This window comes from Daldinia caldariorum (assembly GCF_022478825.1).
Source record: "Daldinia caldariorum strain CBS 122874 unplaced genomic scaffold F4812scaffold_3, whole genome shotgun sequence".
Lineage (NCBI taxonomy): Eukaryota > Fungi > Ascomycota > Sordariomycetes > Xylariales > Hypoxylaceae > Daldinia > Daldinia caldariorum.
The window spans coordinates 2,114,263-2,135,753 of record NW_025953039.1 but is presented as its reverse complement, the minus strand read 5'-3'; the positions used below and the strand labels follow the sequence as shown (position 1 = coordinate 2,135,753).

Here is a 21,491-nt window from a genome sequence, read left to right as displayed (position 1 = left end):
GTAAACCGGCCCCGCAATTAAAATCGTTTTTTCCTTAAACATGGATTTAAAATTGGTTTTTTAATATATGGGGGTTCCCCCCCCCCCCCCCCCCACAACCGTGCATACCGGCTAACCTAAGGTAAGTTAGATAATTCATCAGTTGAAAAGCCTCGTAGCTCGGCATAATATTAGGTGCCTAAAGCTAATTGGATGGTTTCAAGGTTGGTATCTTTATAAGCAATGATTACACCTCTCGCATCTGGAGCGGGCCCGACTTAAGGGGCACTAATAAACTAGAACATTGACCAAAACCCCGCCTATCCGCCCTATCGGAGGCTTCCGCTAAATTCTTCGGCCACAACATCTAATACATCTCATCGGAACCGTTTCACAACTCACCAAACAGAAACACCATTATTTCGTCACAAATTACCTCAAACAAGCAACCAGGCAACACGACATCGACCTCAATTCTTGTTCAATATCCCTTTCCCTTTTCCATCAAATCCAATAAACTCGACTTCACCCGTATAGCTAGCAGATCATCCCCAATCGCTCCAATAAGACTGATATCACGCGATCCCGTACATGATCCTAATCCGACCGTACTGCCGTATTGCCTTATTACCGTATTACAATAGGTTGAGTTAACCCGAGTGAGTTAACCGAATCATCTGCAACCTGAGTTGTACCATAGCAGTTGTACCAAAGCTCGCATATCCATCGAACCATTTAAGCTTCGTTGTTCGACATAATTAGTCTGAGTCCGCCAACTTTTAATTCCAAGCCAAACGATATCACCGTTACTCATTTAAAGCCTTATTATTCGATAAAGGAAGAAAAAAAAGAGAAGGCTCCAGCTACATAATAGTCGTTGCAGTCGTGCCAGCTCGTGTCCATCCTAGCTGCCCTGGCCTCCCCCCCTAGAGAAAAAACTGGGTTTCTCTGGTTCGACTCAGTTTACAGTTTACGTCAGTTCCACCGGATAGTCGACCAATTGTTGTCTTATTCATCTGTCTAAAGATGCACCAATCCAAGACGGCCTGATTTGAAGATCCAAGGAGTGAACTGTCGATCCTAGCCCTGCCATTCTGCGTTCTTGTATCTTATACGGCACCAAGTCTTGTTGATCTATGGTCTCTTCTCTTACCACCTTTGCGGTTTCTAGGGTTTTTTTTTTTATCTTGGTCCCTTCGTGCCGATGTGATTCAGATTACTTTTCAACATTGTCTCTTGTTTAAAACTATTTCTTCCCGATATTCCTCGCCCTTACCATCTCTTACAACATCTCATCCCTTCTTGTGACTTGAAGCATCCAGCTGGATCTTTACATAGTATATCTCCCAGCTGGTCCCCCCTTCTTATGTGCATTGCATATTGCCCTATCGCTAGTTCAAACGAATCTGGTCTTACCCCTATCTATCCCTGATCTATCCCTGATTTATCCCTGATCTACTACCTGGTATTTAAGTCTTTGGGCTTACTTCTTTCTGTCGCCTAGTCGGTGAATGAGTTGTCGAATCGTTGAGTAAAGCGTAGCAGAGCTTGATATTTCAGTCGCAACAGCTCATCGCTGCCAGATTTTCGAGATGGCCGGTCAAACGGTCAACGAAAACTTCATCGATATTACCATTACAACCTTCTCGTCGCCCGAACCTGATAGCCAGCGAGGACGAAAACGCAGACGTAGCCCGCCAGAAGCCCTAGCTGTTGCGGCAGCTCGGGTACCGTCAGCGGAGTCGTCTACTTTCCGTGGACGATGCAGGCACCGATCATCTTCTAGGCTCGACATATCCCGAAACACATCGCGACTTAGAGGAGGATCCTTATCCCCAACTCGCAGGAAGTTGATCCGTGTCGTCCAACTAAACCGTCATCGAAGTCAATCACCATCCAGATCCCGTTCTCCAAACACACTGGAAGCTCCCAAAAGGAGGCGGCAGAGAACACAAAGTCGAAGTCGAAATCACGAAGTCGAATCGAAGAAAGCCATTGAGCCGATCCCTATCGTAGCTTCGTTCCTCCGACATGAAATTGTGATCAGAAGCGATAGTCCGTCCCGGAAGTCAACACAAGATGAATAATCTAGCTGGGGCTTAAGAGACGGAATTATAAATACCCACCGCAATACCAAGTACCTATATCCACGCTCTCATGATGTGCGGCATTGGACCGATATGAGGTTGCATCGTATTACTGCAATCGCCAAGTATTACGCAACAACAGCAACAACAACAAAACCAAAGAGTATTGCCGTCCAACCTTGGAAGCTGGTTTCGAGGCAACAAAGTTTGTTGCTTTACCTTTAATAATAATGATCTTTGGAAAAAAAAAAAACAGTGACGGGAGCCGGAATGTTCCTTACTTGAATGGAAACTAAATGGAAATCAAAAGCAACAACAGGATGCATGGAATCGTTTATTAATGTATGAAATGATTTATCAACTCGGATCGAAACAGGGAAGGTTATCACAAAATGAAAATAAGGACATTAGAAGTCTCAAATATGCTAATTACCTCCTACCTAGGTATCCATAATGTTATATCATATTATTTTAAATTACTAATAATTATAATAAAATGCCGAGAGGTAAGAATGGTTGATGTTAAATACCACTGATGCCGTATATATTGTATATTAGTATCGGTATCAGAAGCACAGGAGAATAGGTCCGGGGGCAGGGGGGATGCGGATGAAGAGTGTGGATTGGTGCCAAGAAGACCCCAAGAAGACCCTAAGAGGACCACGAGAGGACCCCACGGCGAAAGAATGCCTGCATCTGCATCAAGTTAATTGGGTCTCCTAGATCTGCGGGGCACGTGGCCTGGGGAGCACAGAAGTAAGAAAGGAAGAGGGGAGTGGACTGGATGAGATTAGTGCGCTCAGCTGGTCAGCAGACCAATCAAGCATTTTTCATAATTCGATTTGATTTGCGACGCGTCAGGCATACCATGGTATAGTATAAGCCCATAGGCAGTTAGGTAGGTAGCTACATCCTCGGCGGGGTGGCCAGGATGGGTAGCTGCGCCTATCGGTAGCCAACCCTTGCCTACAACTACCTAGGTACTTCTTTTTGAGAAAGTATCCCCTCCATATCCTGTGGGTGAGGTTGATACTTCCTCAAGTCAACGTCAACCTAATGCATCCCGAAATGTTCCTAGTCAACAGCAATCGACCAACCAATTTCGCCCATCTGCGAATTTCAGAAGCTTGACTGTCACATCCATCCACTCACAACTTATCTCACCATATACGGTACCTAACCTTTGTCCTCGTGACAAAGTTAACAATTTGAGATTTTTTTTGTCTCTTCTTTTTTTTCATCTTCTTTTGAAGTTGGCGGTTGAGTTTCGTGGCTCACACCTAATCGCAAGTTTATTATTATCGGCCTATCCGCCTTTTCGTCATTACCTAGTAAACTCCACACGGAATTCCACACGAAATCTACGCACATCCCTCTTTGCGCGTTCTGTGCATCTACATCTCATTTATATATCCAGCCTTGCCAATGCCCACCACCACCTACGAAAGTAACTTTCTCAGGCGACGCGCCTTTCTTTGTCTATAACCTCTAATTATCCCTGCAGACGTCTTAGCAACAACACATATTCTGCATGTAGCCGTACCTTGGCGATCACAGCGACAGGCCAGGAAGCCATACAATATGGCTTCAAACAATCACTCACAGGGTAATAACCCTTTTCACAGCCCTGCTTATTCACCTGATTCACTTGATTCACCCGCACCTACTACAAGTCAGAACAACCCTCTCCAACCGATACAAACAACTTCGGCTTCAGCTCTACCCACAAAGAGACTCCACAATGATATTGATATTGATATTGATACTAATACTAATACTGATACTGATGCTTTGTTTTTCGATCCAGCCTCCATGCAGAATGGGTCCTCAAGACTCAATCTGAACCCAGCCCTCTTACTCAACCCCAAGGGCTACGCCGCTCCTGCTGCACCTGCCCGACCGAGTGCGCCCGTTCGTCCTTACAACAATTCGATCAATTCGAACGACTCGGCCGATGTCGCATTCCAATTCACCAGCCCCGATTTTCACTTTTCCAACCCGCAGAATGGATACACCACTACTACTAGCCAGCCTATGCCACAGTCTAGCAATTTCAGCAATATGATTGACCGCATGAACAATGTGGAACAGCGTATATTCAATCCTCAGACGAAACGCCGAAAGCTCGAGACGGAAGATAATGCCAGTTCGGCGCACACATTTAGAAGCAGTGGCGGTGGAATGGTTGGCCAGTACGTGAAGGAGAGGCGACAGGACGGAGGCAGTCAACAACGCTCGACTGGACCAGTGGAGGCCGTAGACCTCACTGATACTGGTAAGATACTCGAATAGACGCTAATGGAACATCTACCTAACATCTTAATAGGGGGGGAAAGCGACGTCGTTGTGATACAAGCCCCGATAGACGAGGAGATATGTTACGGCATGATCCAACACGCAACCCTCAATTGCCATATCGTTCCGAGTCCTAAGCCAGGCCTTATTTCGCTCGATCCCACTTGGTGGCCCCAAGTAAAAATTGTACTCAGAAGAAAACTTGGTGAGGCTTCATACGTCATTCACGCCTGCGATCATACGCGCAGAATTGTCGGGACGGTCGATGCCAGCACTGCGTCCGGTCTCGCAGGCTTATTAGACTCTCGCCTTCAAATCAGAACCGACTGCAGGATACCAACAAGGCAAAGGGTGGCAGGAGAGGAAGCTGGAAAACCGACATCGAGGAATTATACACTGGATCTGATGCTTTACGGTCCCCGAAGGAGCGCTAGAGCAGTCGCGAGACATCTTTCCCAGAAGAACCTTTGGCTTCGCAACCCCTCAAGAATCGACCCGAGTATAAAATATGAGAATCCACAGCTTGCCGAGGGGCCCAAGCCTCCGCCGATTATCAGAGAACAACCTAAGATGCTTCCTGGTACATCGGCATCTGTTCCGCCTCCTATGATGCGTAGCGTTGAAGAGATTCGCTCCGAGGTTATGGGAGTGTTTGACTCTCTTACGAAGAATGAGGAGCTTCCGGAGATGGAACCTGACCCTCGAGTGCAGACGGAACTTTTAAAGCATCAAAAACAAGGGTTAAGCTTTATGGTGACGAAGGAGAAGCCTCGCCAATTTGACAGCGATGGCAAGGCGATCGGCTCTTTTTGGCAAATGCGCCTAGCTAACAACGGCCAGACAACATACTATAACGTAATTACGGGAAGTTGGCAGCGTGAAGCCCCCCCCGAGACCCTAGGTGGTATCCTTGCGGATATGATGGGTCTAGGAAAGACGCTAAGCATCCTATCTCTTGTCACTAGCTCTCTCAAAGAAGCTGACGAGTGGTCAAAGCTTACGCCTGTTCAGCCGCAGGCGCCTCCTATGCCGAAGAAGAAACTCAGTTCTTCGGGACAATTTGATGTACCCACACCGCAGCCGCTCGGCCTGACCCAGCTAAAACTGAATGGCAAAGCGACGCTCCTAATATGTCCTCTCAGTACGATAACCAACTGGGAAGAACAAATCAAAACTCACATCCAGCCTGATCAGTTGACGTATTATATTTATCATGGATCCAATCGTATTAAGGATCCTAAGAAACTCGCCTCGTTCGATCTTGTTCTGACGACCTATGGATCTGTCGCCAGCGAGGTAGCATCTCGTAATAAGGGCAGGCAGGGACCATATCCATTAGAGGAAGTAGGATGGTTTCGTGTGGTCCTGGACGAGGCGCATATGATTCGAGAGCAGTCCACCTTGCAGTTCAAAGCTATTTGCCGCTTACAAGCTAACCGCCGCTGGGCTGTCACCGGAACTCCTGTCCAAAACAAACTAGATGACCTTGCAGCATTGCTCGCTTTCCTCCGCCTGAAGCCTTTCGACGAAAAGAGCAAGTTTACACAATACATTACAGCTCCTTTCAAGGTTTGCGATCCCGAGATTGTCCCGAAGCTTCGGATTCTCGTGGACAGTATCACTCTTAGGCGTTTAAAGGACAAGATCGATCTGCCTCCCAGGACGGACGAGATCGTAAGACTCGAATTCTCTCCTTCCGAGCGCAAGCTATACGAAATATTCGAAAAGAACGCGCAAGATAAGGTACAAGTCTTGGCGGCAGGCAGGGAGAAGATGATTGGCGGCAGGACCTATATCCATATTCTTCAATCCATTCTTAGACTACGCCTTATATCTGCGCATGGTAGAGACCTTCTCAGCGATGAGGATCTAGAGGCGGTGCAGGGCATGACGCAAGAATCTGCCATTGACCTAGACAGCGACGAGGACGAGGAGAAACCAGCATTGGCAGAATCAAGGGCTTACGAGGCATTTGAGCTCATGCAGGAGACCAACAGCGACTTGTGTATATCCTGCCAGAAAAAGATTGGCTCGAATGACGGTGCTAGCATCGCGTCAGAGCGCGAAGAGGATGTTCTCGGCTACATGACTGCTTGTTTTCATCTTCTCTGCACCAGCTGCATTAAGACTTGGGAAGAAGATGCGGGCAATCATGGGTCTGGTACATGTCCCTTCTGCCAGTCTCATGTTCGCTTTGCCTACAATGAAATTCGCAAGAGCAAGGCCGAAGTAGAGCACGAGGGACACCATCAATCACACAAATCTGAAGTTAAAGTTAGAACGAAAGAAGGCTACCCAGAATATTCGGGACCTCATACGAAGACTCGCGCACTCGTCCATGACCTTCTGAGATCAAAAGCTGATAGCGAGGCTCAACCAGACGAGCCCCCATTCAAATCGGTTGTCTTTTCTGCCTGGACGTCTCATCTTGACCTTATACAGATCGCATTAGACAACGCTGGCATTAAATACACTCGTCTTGACGGTAAGATGAGTCGCACCGCCAGGACTGCTGCTATGGATGCCTTCCGGGAAGACAACTCTGTGCATGTGATACTCGTGTCGATTATGGCGGGTGGCCTCGGCTTGAATCTCACTTCGGGGAACTACGTCTACGTTATGGAGCCTCAATATAACCCGGCAGCAGAGGCGCAAGCCGTTGACCGTGTCCACCGACTGGGCCAGAAGAGACCTGTACGCACGGTTAGGTATATCATGCGAAACAGCATCGAGGAGAAAATGCTCGAGCTTCAAGACAAGAAGAGAAAGCTGGCAAGTCTTAGTATGGACAGAAATCGGGTCATAGATAAAGCAGAGGCGGCGAAACAAAAGCTCATGGATCTACGCAGCCTTTTCAGATAATAACCTTTTGATCCATATGAATCCTCGATTATGCCTTATATTTACTTGCCTTGAGGCGTATAACGGCGTTTTCTTTGGAGGGGGTATCTTGGCGATATTCTAAAGGATCGGTCATCTAGGTACATTGCTTTGCACGGCGTTTTGGTCACGTTTTGGTGTACAAAGCTGTTGCCAGTAAGCAAGTAAACCACCGCGTTACTAGCAACTGGACTCGACTCGATTCACGGGCGCTCGTCTCCGGATACGAAGGGGTTAAATATGAAAAAAGTTTTTTTTAGGGAGAACGATGTACGACTCGTAACGAAATAGATCAACCAACCAACCAACCACCTTTGAAAGGGAGAGAAGTTAAACGGCACGTGGAATAATGAATTTTTTTACGTTGAAATAGGCGATGCCTATACGTTGATTAATGTATGTCAATTATATTACTATTTAAAGCGGGTTGTAACTCAGGCGTGCAACAACCTCCTCCCCCTCTTATTAGATACCAGAATCTGGCGGTCGTCCCAGGACTGGGGAACTTGGCTTAGCTTCGACTTCCCGGATAGACGGAATGAATTACGCGATTGAGATTAATGCTGTCTTCTTTAATTATCGTTGCCTTATGTGTTGTACGTACGTGTAATAATGACGTTCCGTCTGTGGCTGATCTGTATCTGGGCCCAGTTAAGCTAGGTAGGTAGCTACCTGATAGCTGTAGGTTAGGTACCTAAAGTTTATAGGATCGTACGCCTTCGTAAACATGACATTGTTCTCTAGATATCGTCATATCAAACACATCCCTCCCCTTTCCCACATAGATACTAGATACCTAAGGTACCTAACCTAAAATCACCAAAGTATATGCATAATCTAACGACGAGGTGAGCTTTTCCAACCTAAACCAACCCCCCTTCCCCCCTCCCCTTCCCCTCTCTCCCCATCTGTTGGGAAGAGAGAGAGCCCAGTTAAATAGCTACCTCCTAGTAGTTACATTAGATAGGTAGGTAGTTTAGGTAGTCTAGCCAGTCGAGGGGAGAATAACGAACGCATGGAATTACCTTGCCGTATCGAATGCGAGTAGTCTTACTTTTAGTTGGTTCCTCTTACGTTAGGCACCTAAGGTACGTTACCATTATCCATATATGGCTGGGTAGGTTGGGTAGGTAGGTACCTATATAGACACGCGTGTCGTTTTGTCTTATTTATGGGGGGTGGGTTAGGGGTTAGGTATACGGATTTAGGTACGTGTGCGTGGCATGATGGTATAGTATTGTGCTGTGCTCTGCTGTGCTGTAGATGCCTCGGCATGTGGGTATTATATGCCTGCATATATTACCTAGGTTAGGTAGGTACGTGATATATGTGTGCGTGGGTGTGTATGTATTGATGTAGTCGTAGTTTAGGTTTAGGCATAAGTTATCATATCCTCAAGTCTTCTGGCAATTTGATGGAGGAAGTTCGAGCAATATCAAGTTTACTTCAGTTTCAGGGGTAATTAAAGGTTACCTATCTTCTAAGGTACGCATTGTACACTGGCCTGGTAATAAGTAACTCAAAACCTTGTTCTGATTAATATTATACATTCCTATTACTATACAACTAGCTAGTAGTCGAGAAACAATCACGAAGCTTCAAGTTCATACTAATTATCATCACCAGCGAATCAAGAAAGTAACAACAAAAAACCCATCCGCATGCAATGTTTAATGCACTAAACGTATTGCTTTTTTTTTTGGTCCAAATTTTTAATCATTCAGTCTGTCGTAAGTGATACGCCAACGCCCACCTAATTACATAGTAACGTGAGCCCCTTTTCACCCATTTCCTCTGAACGCCGGAGGACGAGTTGCCTCAACATGCTATATGCCTCGTGGCCTTTTTTATGTACACAAATTTCCGATCAAGGCCATCGTCTCTCGATAACTAGGAATAGCCGTGTTCGTAGTATTTTATTACCACCTCCCACATTATAGCCTTCCTAGTTCGAAGCGACTCGATTCTTCCGAACCTAATCTAAAATTTTATCAACCCCACGCGTCGATCAATTAAGCCGCATTGGCACCGACAAGAGGCTGAGCGATCCGCGTAACTTGATCCCCAGCCCGGACAATTCGTCGACCGGATGAGTCAGTCACAAACCCTCCCTCCTTCTCCATATTCGCCTTCTTCCAGATTTCGACTTCGCAGCCTCCTCGAAGAACACCGACGCGCATAGTAGAAAGAAGGTTGTGGGCAGCATTCGAGTGGTCGTACACTCCACCATTGAAGATAGCAGTAGCGTCCTTTCCGATGGCAGACGAAATTAAAGCCTTTCCACCAGGATGGTCCTTGATGAAGTCGGTGACATCGTGAATAACACCAGCAACAGCGACCAGAGCCTTGCCGTTCTTAGACTCGCTAACGTAGTCGTCCCAGTCCATAACAGGTAGCTGCTCAAGAGGAACACCCCAGTCTAGCTTAGCTCGCTTCTGGTCGAGCTTCTTCTGTATCTGCTGGAGACGGCCTTTCTCGATTTCGTTCTCGCGGAATGTCTTCAGATTGTAGGCAAGACCGAGTTTCTTCCAAGCCCAGATGCTCCACTTGGTCGGGTCGTACTGCCACCACTCAATGGCGTTACGGTAGTCGGACGGGAACTCGTGGTGGAAGTTGTGGTAACCTTCACCAAGGGTGACAAGTGCAGTAATGACGTGGTCTCGGGGAGAGTTGCGGTCGTCAAAAGGCTGGTCGCCGAGCCAGTGGGCAAGGGAGTTCACGCAGAAAGTAGCTTGCTGGATGAAGAAGATTCGGATGATACCAGCATAAATGAATCCACCCCACCAGTCGCCCCAGCCGAGACCGCAGACAAGAGTCGGCAAAACGAGAGACATGGTGATGACGCACTTGATGTAGTGCTTGTGCTGCCAGACGACAACCGGGTCATCGTTGAGATCAGAGATATCTGTTCGGCCAATTCGCTTAGGGTTCTGTTTCATGACCATCCAGCCGATGTGGGAGTACAGGAGACCCTTGCGGACGGAGTAGGGGTCCTTCTCGGTATCCGTATAGCGGTGGTGAGCACGGTGACCCCTTGACCACCATCGAATAGAACCTTGAACAGCGGCAGCTCCCATAGCAGCGAGGTAGATCTTAATGAGGAGCGAAGCTCTGTACGAGCTGTGAGACCAAAGTCGGTGATACCCTATCTCGGATGTCAGTATTTTCAACGGGGCTACGGCACATGATTTTATGTAAACGTACCGGCTGTGATACCGAGACCGGCATTGAAATAGTAGAAGATGGAAAAGAGGGCCGTCTTCAACTGGAGGTCGATCCAGTATGTGCTGATTAATCCAGCTAAAGGAATGAAGAGAATGAAGGTAGTGTTGAGCCAGTTTACATGCTTGTACCAGTTGCTCCAGGTGATAGGAAGTTCTGTGATATGCGGTTTCTTCAAGTCGTATTTGGAGGATCGTAACGGCTTGTAGTCCTTGGTGCCGTCAGGAAATGCCGGGGCGGCAACAGGCCCTGAGGCGTCCGTCGAGACGGAAGCCATGGCTGCAAATCGATCGATGCTGAGATGGAAGGGTTGAATCAGCAAGGGCCCCCAGGAGATCGATAAAAAGGAGTATCGAATGGGTGAACGACGACGAGGTTGGGGGGGTTTAAGAGGGGAACAGGAAGAGAAGAGGAAGATGTGGGAGGTTAAAAAAGATATATTTATTATTATTGGAAGTGGGTGTGTAAGTGAGTGCCTAGTGGGAAAGGCTGTGGTAAGGTATTGGGATGGATGTAGGTACAAAGTGGATATGGGGGACCAATCGGTGGGACGTACGAAGTACAACCTTGAAAACCCCTGGGCGCTGGATGGCTGAAGGCTTGGATGGAAGCTCGGGTGGACGGGTGGACGGGTGGACGGGTGGCGGATAGGTATATTCAAAGTACCTATTCGAGACCCCGGTCAAACCTAGATGAATCTTGTCTGTAAGGGTGAGTCTAGGTTGCGCGTCGGGTACCGATGAAGAACTTTGTCCCCAACTCGTTCCTGAAGCTCCGTATCTGTAGGTATCTCGCTGGAACCTAAAGCGGTGTATGCTTCTTAGATGATTTGTTGCTCAAAGAATGCCTTAATGTACTTGTTGGAATAAAAGTGACAAAAGTCATTCGACTGGAACGTTGGAACGTCTGATAGTCGGTCGATGGATTATATTATTTACTCAACTGTTAAGTAAAGATGTGTTTGCGTTTGCGTTCGCTGCTATCGACTAAGAGAAAAAAACAACAACAAAAAGATTCACCAGTCTTATTAAAATAACGAAAAGATGGAGAAACCCATCTGGTCCCTGGAATCAAATTGAATAGTAAAAATAAGTGACTATCAACTTGTTACGCAGTGCGAAGTACGTATCCTTATTTTGTTTTGTTATTTCTTCTTCCCTTTTCTGCACCCTTCTTGGATTTTGCTCAATCTGATAGGCAAAATGAGAGTTCTACATTGTATGTGAAAGGTGGTGGGAAAGGGAAGGAAAATGTGTTACACGTACGCGGGGTGATAAAAAGCACAAAAACAACGAAGTACCTTACAGATACAATGCTACCCCTAGTCCTTCCGAGGTACCTACCTTATCCGTTGTGCATTCCTTCTTGTCGCAGGCGACTTCCATCTCTTGTGTGTCATTTGAAAAAAGCTGTTTGAAATTTGTTGAATTGTTGGGGAAGTCACCATAGTGGCGGTTTCGAAGCCGCAAGAGTAGCATCCAATCAGATACTGCGAAACTTCAAGGGTCTTTCCTCTTTTGGTGATATTCTAGAGACCCACTGTTTATCATCACCAAAGTTCCCAAGTACATCAATACATAGGTACCTACCAAGGTAAACACAACACAAACGTGGATCTTACATAGTACACTCCATGATTATCTTTTGCCAACAACAAAATAATTTTCCAGACGAAAATCAACGCCACCTGCGTTTTCATTCGTGTTAACCTCGGCACCCGCCGCTAGACGTGTAACACGTAAGAAATACCAGATAAATTCATACTACACGTACTACACATACTGTACAGTTTACACAGTAGTAATGTGCATTCCCTACATACCTAAGGCTGCTAGGTACTCAAAAATATCGGGTGGCCCTTGCATAAGCTCGGAGTTTTCAGGTACCACGGAAAACTCTTTGACATAAGCTCCCCCTCTTCAGCCCATTCCGCAGGGCTTACCTACGCCAATCAATCTTCTCGCAACTTTGGTGTGCCACAGTATACGTAGGTACCTTGTACGTACCTAACCTACCTCGATGTTGGCAAGCGAAATCCGGGTAGCCGGCATTGGTTCGTTCAAGCTTTCGAATTTCGAATTAGATGCCATTAGGTTGGCAGTCGAGATTTATTACTCCTGGAGGTAGGTATCATGATTTGTACGGAATATGAGTAAAATTAACTACGAGCCAAGGCGAATCTTACTTACCCATTCTTCAAGCGAATTGAATCACTCACAACATTGAGTTATGTATGTACATAATGTATCATAGATCCTGCTACATGCACGTTCTAGCCACACTTCCCCACATCATGTAGATCCCCTTAGGCCGTTCAGCCGTTTTGGCCCTACATACCAGGTACCTAGGTAGTACCCTCTCTTTTCCAGTCCCCAACAAAAGTGGCATGTACTTACGTACCTACACTACGTGTATGTAAGGTTTATTCTGCACCTATCGCAAGCTCCGCGGTGGGGCCGCCGGGAGAGAGGAATCTCTTCTAATCGGGCAAAGATAATCGCAATACCCCCACATCTTCTAGAACAACTTTAAACTCTCTTTAAGAGACTTGATTGGATACTTTTGGCATTGTTATAGATGTACCAAGAAGGGAAAAACTACGCCACTTTCTGCTTTATACGCCCCGTATCTTGGGGCGGATCTTTTTTTTTTTTTTGCTGAGCCTCTTCATGTCCTCTAGGCTTAGGCCAACCGTTTGTCGAGTCGCCTTCTAACATAAGTACACTATCATATCCGATCGATAGGAATAGTTGAGTTGATTATGTAGGTAGGTAGCTAAGACATCTGTGTGTACTAGTGGATTACTTTGACTACCTAGATTGGAATCGAAAGTAAGCATCGAGCTGGCGACTGTTTTAAGTAATAAACCCCGTACACTAGTAATCTACAGTAATACCTCCTCTTTCCAAGATCGCAGCAGATCACGATACAATTCGATACCTAGGTATTTATAGGATGTGATTGGTTAGTACTGGTAGTGTTGTTCGTCAGAGGGGAAGTGAGTAGTGAGTCTACTCTATACACTATACTCTATACACTATACTCTATACACTAATAAATAGTATACCATTAGCAGGTCTCGGATTTGGAAAAGCAGCAAGACCAGGAAAGCTACCTGGCGTCTGAGTAATAACAGAGGTTATCTGACCTTAGGTATACCTGTCACATGATATCAGGTATCTATTCGTCTCCTGGGGACCAAATTGCTAAAATAACGAAGCACGAAGCGCCGAAAGCCGATTCACGGCTTTGCCAGCGAAACCACTAAGGCGTCCCCTCACTCACTTATCGCCAACACTTCTCTTACACCATTTATCGACATTCTCATCTCGTACCATCATCAGACGACGCCCTGCTCCATCGACTGATTGCCCTCGCCAGAAAAGTAAGGAGTCACTAATAGCAAATAGTGTAAACTTCCGTTCTGAGATCTGTTGGGTAAGTATACACTTTCATGTCATCAACACATACACTACCTACCTAGGTACCTAGTCCTAGGTCACCACATATGTAATGATCACATACCTTAGACAGACAACTCTCGATCGCAACTTATCAAAGACGCCAATCCATCGTTTTCTCCGGGGGACATATATATTTACCAACTACATGATGTTAACGTGTGTACAAATATGTTAGACCCGAGAACCCACCACCTCTTATCCCATCCTCCATCCTCCATCCCCCTATCTTCTAATCATCATTTCCACTTCATACCCATTCGCCGTCCCCGATACATTAAATATCTTATCGTTAAGCTTAAACAAAAACGTTATGGCAATGCTGTACTATCTATTGTACAAAAATGTTTTTCCCCGACTCGCTGTCCCCCTAACGTAGAAAATATGGTCCACCGCTCGCAGACATTCGTGGCACCCGGATATTCCCAAAAACCTTCCTTCAAAAAATTTGCATATGCAATGCATAACTCCTCGCGCCTTTCTGTATGTTTATGTACATGAATAGCTACTCGCAGGTGTGTTGACATATCAATACAACCTTCTCAGGCTTGAGATGTCACGTTCGTTGCTGCTGTGGCTGTAGTTGTCGTAGCAAGACCCAAATCATCATCTAAGGTCATCTTTCGAATTTCGTCATGATCGTATTTTGATCCAACACCCGTCAGTTCAGTTGGCATACCCTGAGGAGGGGACTCGGGTGGTTGGAAAGATGACGTCGCCGTTGACTGCGTCGATACGTCTCTGTCGTGCGTATAATGTTGGAACGACTCGGATTCTTTATCTCCATCTGCATGTGGATGAATAGCTTCATCAATCTGGGAATGGACCGGAATCGTGGTTGTATGTACGCCCCCTGGTGGTTCGTTAGGCTGTGCTATCGCGAGCTGCTCCAGGGCGTCGTCTTTGGAGCCGGACCGCGGATTTTTCAAACTACTCTCTTCACCTAGAGCATTGCTTGTATGGGTATCACCGAGAGTAATGGCTGCTGTACCTGTGACAGGTAGAGGCAAGGCTCCTTTGGTATTCTCATCGTCAATCCTAATCGCATTATTGGCGCTAGTTACCGACGCGGGCACCTTCGTCTGGCTTTCGTTGCCAGTCATCTGAGCCAGTCCCGCCTCTAGATCTCTTTGCACTTCTTCAAATATCTCTTCCGGCGCCTGCATCCTCCTGGGTGTCTCGGCGATCTCCTGTCCCAGTTCCAGGCCAGCGGTATATGGGTCCATAAAATTAGTCCACATGTCGTGTTGTTCCGTGTACGGCGGCCTATACATGTTGTGATCGCTGGGCAATGACCTGGCTGGGGATCTTCCCCTCGATGGATAGTATTGGTCAACGGACAAGTCTGTTGGTGCAACATGTGTATTACTAAATGAGGTGTACGGCCAGACATCTCGAAGCTGAGCCGCTTTGACGTGTGGATGGCCGTTATCTTCGTAGCCGTCTACTGTGTATTCCCGTAAGGAATTTCCATCGTCGACAGAAATTGACGGCAGATCGTGCTTATCATAATCGTCGCTGTATACAGGCTGTGGGAACAGCCTAAGCAGTATGGAGGCCTGGACTCGGACACGTGGATCCTCGTGTAAGCAGTATTCTACCATCGTGCGATACCAATCCGGGACATCGATTTCGGAAGCTAATCGGAGCGGCCGTCGATGTGCTTCCGGCTCATCTTCCAGAGTCGCGAGTGCCCACAATACCATCCCTAACTGATAGAGGTCAGACTTGACCCCGATATACATCGATATCCGCTGGTTGCTATCGATAAGTGCAGTTGCCTCCGGAGGTTCCCAGCCCACCGGACAGCCCCGTCGGTTGATGTCTATTATTTTTGCATTATCTTCATAGTCAATGACGATGTTAGAAAGCGTAAGGTCACCTTGCACAAACCCGGCTTCGTGGACGTCCGATAACCCTTGAACGATTTGTCTTGCCCACTTCTCTCGGAGGGACCATGGGAGAATACGGCCATCCTCTTGAGAATCGTAGATAAGGTCAATGAGCGCACCCTTTTCTGCGTAGTTGATGAGTAGGCCCTTAACCATCTCGTCTTCATCATCAACTATCACACCATAAAATTCAATGACGTTTCTGGAGAAGTGTAAGGAGTTAAGGGCGTTGACTTCGTAGAGGAACTCGTCCACTGTGTCTGGCCCTGGAATCTCTTTCTTGATGAGTGTCTGTCCAGCGACACGAACCTTGTAGACGAACCCCGACATATGGGACTCGAACGCTAGATCTCTCTCCCTGACACGCCGGCATTTTAAATGCTGGATCATACGAACGGTGGGGTAGTTTATGATCTCCTACATGGATTACATTATTAGTAATTTACTGTGAGTTTACAAGAGGGCAACCCACGTTAACGTCTTCCACTACATGGACGTGCAACCTTCCTTCAGTAGTCTGCAACTTCAGGTTGGTGACAGTGGAATAAAACTGGATATCTTGAAGGCTTTCGCGTATAGCTTCATATATCTTGGCACTCTTCTCCCTTTGGAACTTGATCTGGAGTAGGTCCTTCTCCAGAGAATCGTCTGGAGCGTTTCGATAATCCAGAGATATAGTGACTCGCCTCCATACGGACTCATGCTCGCGGTAAGTGACGAAAAACTTCTCCCTCTTAGACTTATCTCGGAAGTGCATACTTAAATTCAGGATCCATTTCCGCTCTAGCTCGTCATTGATCATTGCATCATACTGAGACGTCGTAGTGGACTGAACATCAACAGGCGATAAAGCTTCGAGATAGCTAGGCGCAGGTTGGAGTAATTCACGGTTTTCCCTATCTAGATTGGCGCTGTTGACGCTGTTGGTATCTTGGAGACTTAAGAACTGTTTCTCATCGAGGGGGCTCTCAGAAGCCGACAATACTTCATGCGATACCACGGTAGGAGGGCCAATGGAAGGCTGCGTGTCTTCGAAGAAGAAGTCGGGCGCGCTTGCACGTGGCAGGGGTTCGTTTGTGCGAGAGAGACTACGTTGAGTGCGCAATCGCCTGTCGACGGAGACAGCCCTGCGTTCCGCTGACGTAGGCTGTATCGCCTCAAGCTTCTCCCTCACCTCGGACTGCTGCCTCTTAAAAGTTTTGACGCGGGGCAACCCGGGAACCACTTTTCTCGACACCTTCCGCAACAAGCCCGAGGTTGGCGAACAATCCAGAGATGTCCTAGATTCTTGGTCAGACGATACCGACGATGTTAGCGTGCTATCCTTTCCAAGTAACTTTTTCAAGATGGAGGCCAGTCTACCGGTGTCCGATGTTGGCGGCGGTTCGCGCGAAGGCATATCTGCCGTTGCTGCCATGGCGGCGATCATTGAGAAAGGCGAGCCCTATCGTTCAAGCTTCATGGACCTTGTCTATTTTAGCAGTATCTGCTACTTTAGGTAGGCAGGGCAAATGAAAACCTCACTCAGGTGAGGCAAAAGGCTTCGATGGATCCACGACTGAGGAGCTGCGGGGGCAAATGTTGCGGGACGAGACAGCGATATCAAAATAATTGAGGCTCTGGTTCGGCGGCGATCCTTAGTTCCAACGGAGCTGAACCTGTAGATGTATTGGATTCCGGGGCAGCTTAGGTAGAATCTGTTTGAGGGCGGGGGATTAGATGCAAGAGGTAAGGCGTAGCGGGCCCTATCAAACAACCGAAGATTGCAGCTAATGCGAGATATAATATCGTATAACTAGTGGAGGAGAATGATCATAGCAACCTTGAATGCAGACCGACCCAACATCTAATGGGTGGAATGAGGTAGAAAAGATGCTCAGCAGCGAGGCTGTCAAGACCTTATTGGCAATTGACGATGATGGCGGCTCCTATGTGCCGACATGAGCGACAAGTAATGCGCGCGTGTTATCTAGCCTGCAGCCCTTTTTTTTTTTTCCCTTTCTTTTTCTTCCTAAGAATGAGGTATGATTCCTTTCCGTCTAGCTGCGACTTAAACTAGGTAGGCGACATGCAGGAGATATGCAAAGCAGAAGTTATCCTGGAAACCTCCGCTTTCGGGGTATAGGACGATATAGCCATTTGAAATTGAAAAGTTGAAGAGAGCAGAAAATTGAGCGAATATAGAAATTGGAGACGGACCGGTGTTTCTACTTTCTACAACGAGTGACGAAGGCGCATCGACGTCGTACCTTCCCCCCCTCCACTCCCTCCTCGAAGACCATATTTAGGTACCTACCATATTATACCTATACCTCTACCTATACCTCTATACTTATCTCATTGTACAGTTGTACACAACGAAGCTCTCCCGCGGTGGACAACGCAGCACGGGCAGGCACAAGCATAAGAAAAACTACACTAACAGGTCATACATGTACAATACCAAGAACGTCCACGGGTATTAACCTAAGCTGTTTTTAGCGGTACCGCTAGCTTAGCGGGTTCCCTTCTTTTTTGCCATGGATCAGGGTTGTGTCATTGTATCACTGTATTGGCTCAGGGGTTCTGTTTGGGTCTCGCTTGGCTCAAACATGATCTCGCGGGGCTGAGGTAGTGTAGGAGGACTAAAAATGGGTGATGTACATACATACAATACCTAGTACATACATTAGAGCTTCTTTAATATTTTATTTTCTCGTTTTCTCGTTTTCTCGTTTTCTCGTTTTCTCGTTTTCTCATTCGCCCCGCTCCATTTTACTTCTTTCCTATATTCCAATTCGTTTCTTCTCTATGACATCCTATCAATTGCGGGTTGAACTGTTATTCGAGACCTATCCAACGTTCCCTCAATTGGCAGCGGGAAACACTTATACGCGTAGCTCGTCAGACGGTAACATGCAAGGTAATGCTTTTGTGGAGTTATCAACTAAAGGACTGGTCTACAAGTAAAATCCAGTGGTGGAGGGGTTTACTTTGGCCAATTCGGATTCGACATAAGCAACCCTCTCATATCTTATTAGTCCCCTAAAATCAGCCATGCCGCTATGGTCCCCTTTCCGCTTGGTTGCTTCGTTGCCTGTGGGGGGTCTGCTGGGCCATTGAACCCAAGTCGGGAAAATCAGGATGATTCATTGATGTGTTGTACAACGATGTTAGTGGCCGATCCCAAAATGAGGGGTGTCCGGGTCAAATTCTGGAATAAGGGGGATTAGGGGACGAAATCGTATGTGGGAAGACATTAATACAAGGTTAGGTAGGAGGTAGCTAGTTGATACGCAAAACTTCTGTCGCAAGTAGGTATCAACGTATAATACCATCATAAGCCATCCTATAACTAGCCCTACTTGGTTCTTCAAAAACCATGTGAGGTATGTATTGTTGATACCCGATGGGCCCGGGCTTATCCTCGATCGCCTGGCATATATTTCTTCGCAAGGGATTATAATCTTATAACCGCTTAGGCATAGTATTATCAAAAACATTCAACTACATAGTAGTCTCAGTTCAAGCTACAAATGACCCGTAACGTCTCTCAAAATTGGCGCCGCATGCAGTATTGCAGTATATGTATGACTTCACTTACACGTGGAGGTCCCTTGAAGGATGAGTCCATCCTCTCTACATACGCACAGCATGAGCCTACACCGCTATCCTATTGTATTCACCGACTTTGCATTGCAACGGTATCGAGTCTTACAGAAAAAATAATCACTTGATAACATACTATATACATATTTGACAACTGTATCGTACGTAGTATGTTAGGTAAGACTCTCAGTGAAGCATACTGTACCTAGGGAGTTAGCATCCCAGGATCTTCCAGGCTCGCGAACTTGACAGGTCACAAATCGAGAATAGTCTTGTCTGCCAACGTTGCCCTAACCGCAAGACCGGCCCGAAGCTAGTGCAGCAGCCATCTGCTTATCGACATCGTCGTTTGGTCATGTGGACCGAACGAAAGTTGAAAGGAACTGCACATACAATGGCTTCGTGGCTAAAACACTTGTGAGAAGTACATCATCAAAGCGGCACTTAACTGAGTGGCTCATATGTACGAAGTATAATACGAAAAAGTAAGAAGGGATGACGTAGGAAATATAATAGCGATCCCCGAGGGAGAGACGAACTGGTTCGCTTAAGCCAGTTCATCAGCATAGAGTGTATGAAAAGAAATGCCTTATAAGTTAGAAATATTCTTAAAAAAACGGGGACTCTTTCCTTATTTTTTTTTCCCTTTTTTTTCGCTCCTCGTCTTCTCTGCTTACCCCTGCCGATGAAAACCGTGATGGATGTGTTGTTTATACCCCCCGGGAAAAAAATGTCGTCAGCCTACGCTAGATCATAAGTACAGCTTTAGGTAGGGCTGGCCCCCCCTAGTCCCCAAGGCCAAGATCCCGCTTCGATCCCTAATCCGCTTCTGCCTACTTCAGAAAAAGCCACTTGATATATACCCGGGCAAGCAACCCCCCAGTTGCTATGTCAATTCTACATAGTATAGATATGTATGTCCTTCCTCCCGGGTGCTACCCAATCTCAGACCGCGTTATTCCAGCCGTTGGCACCACGCGACTTGGCTACTTAGTAGAACCTGGTAGGTGTGTACCTAGGTAGTCTGTTACCTACCTTCGTTCGCCCGGAAAGGAGAGAGGTGCTAGAATTGGGCAGCGATACATGCGATAGCTAAGGTACCTCTAAGCAACGTAAGTTGGAGAACAACACAACGCAAACAGCGCAGAACGGGAAAAAAGCGAGGCTACTGCTTCGAAGATAACAGGTAACTGGCCAACAAATCGTCATGCCCGTATATCCATTATAAGAGGACGTCCAATACATTACCTACTCCCTGCATTATACCCGTCCTGCCCCCGTTGGTGGTTCCAATTCGCGAATAGTATGTGTTTCCCATGGCTAACCAAGAGCACCGAGCCACTCGTTGCTTCGGGACCTTACTGATCAGAATGCACCTCATCATCAAAATTTGCCTCGTGCATGAGAAATATCTCATTTTTCATTTCTTTCTTTTTTTTTTTCCCCTCCGTCGTCGGTTCCTGCTGGGGCGACGCAATCCCCATGAGCTTATCCCAAGCGAGAAAAAGGTGAAATAAACAGGATCTAACGGGTATCATCTACTGCAAATATTACTCGCTCCTAATCCCCCAAAACTTTTGCTCTTCTGGCTCGTGTGGGAGTCCGCCCGGCAAGATCAAGCGTATCTCGCCCTGCATTGGTTCCCGTGGCTGAATGGATTCGCCTTGCCGGCTCGACACCAACCCCCCCGTCGATTATCAATTGCTCCAAGTCATACATACACCTAGCATATATAGATAGTACCTACGCACATCATCATCCTTAAGTGAGCACGTAGCCAGTTGCCTACCTAGGTACCTAAACTAAACTTACGCGAGCAATCGAGGTGGTCAGCAAAGTACCCCTAGCAAACTTAGTCCCCCTCGACACAGAACGACGCCATGATAGGAACGGCAGAAAAGAAGAAAAAAAGCAGGAATTGACTTCTTACCGTGTCTTGTGGCTTTGGAGCCCAATTCTACTCTAACCCTCTCTCTACCTATTCTATCTACATACCTATCTCCCACCCAGTCTCCATGTCTCAGGGTTGCATGATGCCACCACTCCAATATCAAACCCCAAACCCAAATCGTGGGGTGCGCCAACCG

General features: G+C 46.8%; 4 protein-coding genes across 4 annotated transcripts; 2 read left to right on the top strand and 2 right to left on the bottom strand.

Annotated features, from left to right (window-relative positions):
* The first annotated feature begins 958 nt into the window (after nt 1-958).
* Nucleotides 959-2,093, top strand: F4812DRAFT_280477 (uncharacterized protein). The gene has a single exon (XM_047931008.1). It carries the CDS (start codon nt 1,572-1,574, stop codon nt 2,064-2,066), a length of 495 nt encoding a protein of 164 aa, XP_047793148.1. The 5' UTR covers nt 959-1,571; the 3' UTR covers nt 2,067-2,093.
* A 1,127-nt stretch (nt 2,094-3,220) lies between these two features.
* Nucleotides 3,221-7,223, top strand: F4812DRAFT_469331 (SNF2 family N-terminal domain-containing protein; the record flags this gene model as incomplete). Its single annotated transcript, XM_047938868.1, has 2 exons — nt 3,221-4,341; nt 4,393-7,223. The coding sequence occupies exons 1-2, from the start codon at nt 3,648-3,650 to the stop codon at nt 7,221-7,223; spliced, it is 3,525 nt and encodes a 1,174-aa protein (XP_047793147.1). The 5' UTR covers nt 3,221-3,647.
* A 1,533-nt stretch (nt 7,224-8,756) lies between these two features.
* On the bottom strand, nt 8,757-11,018 carry F4812DRAFT_419163 (uncharacterized protein). The gene is made up of 2 exons (XM_047933318.1): nt 10,446-11,018; nt 8,757-10,386 (listed from the first exon to the last, which is right to left on the bottom strand). Exons 1-2 carry the CDS (start codon nt 10,738-10,740, stop codon nt 9,254-9,256), a joined length of 1,428 nt encoding a protein of 475 aa, XP_047793146.1. The 5' UTR covers nt 10,741-11,018; the 3' UTR covers nt 8,757-9,253.
* A 3,448-nt stretch (nt 11,019-14,466) lies between these two features.
* On the bottom strand, nt 14,467-17,233 carry F4812DRAFT_456843 (uncharacterized protein; the record flags this gene model as incomplete). Its single annotated transcript, XM_047937058.1, has 2 exons — nt 14,467-16,233; nt 16,289-17,233. The coding sequence occupies 2 exons, from the start codon at nt 17,231-17,233 to the stop codon at nt 14,467-14,469; spliced, it is 2,712 nt and encodes a 903-aa protein (XP_047793145.1).
* Nucleotides 17,234-21,491: the final 4,258 nt, after the last annotated feature.

Excerpts from the sequence above, each read along its gene's own strand:
- F4812DRAFT_419163 (XM_047933318.1), bottom strand. The coding sequence starts at position 10,740 with ATGGCTTCCGTCTCGACGGACGCCTCAGGGCCTGTTGCCGCCCCGGCA. Across the intron at positions 10,387-10,445 it reads CGGTCTCGGTATCACAGCCG|GGTATCACCGACTTTGGTCT; the intron begins GTACGTTTACAT and ends CATCCGAGATAG.
- F4812DRAFT_280477 (XM_047931008.1), top strand. The coding sequence starts at position 1,572 with ATGGCCGGTCAAACGGTCAACGAAAACTTCATCGATATTACCATTACA.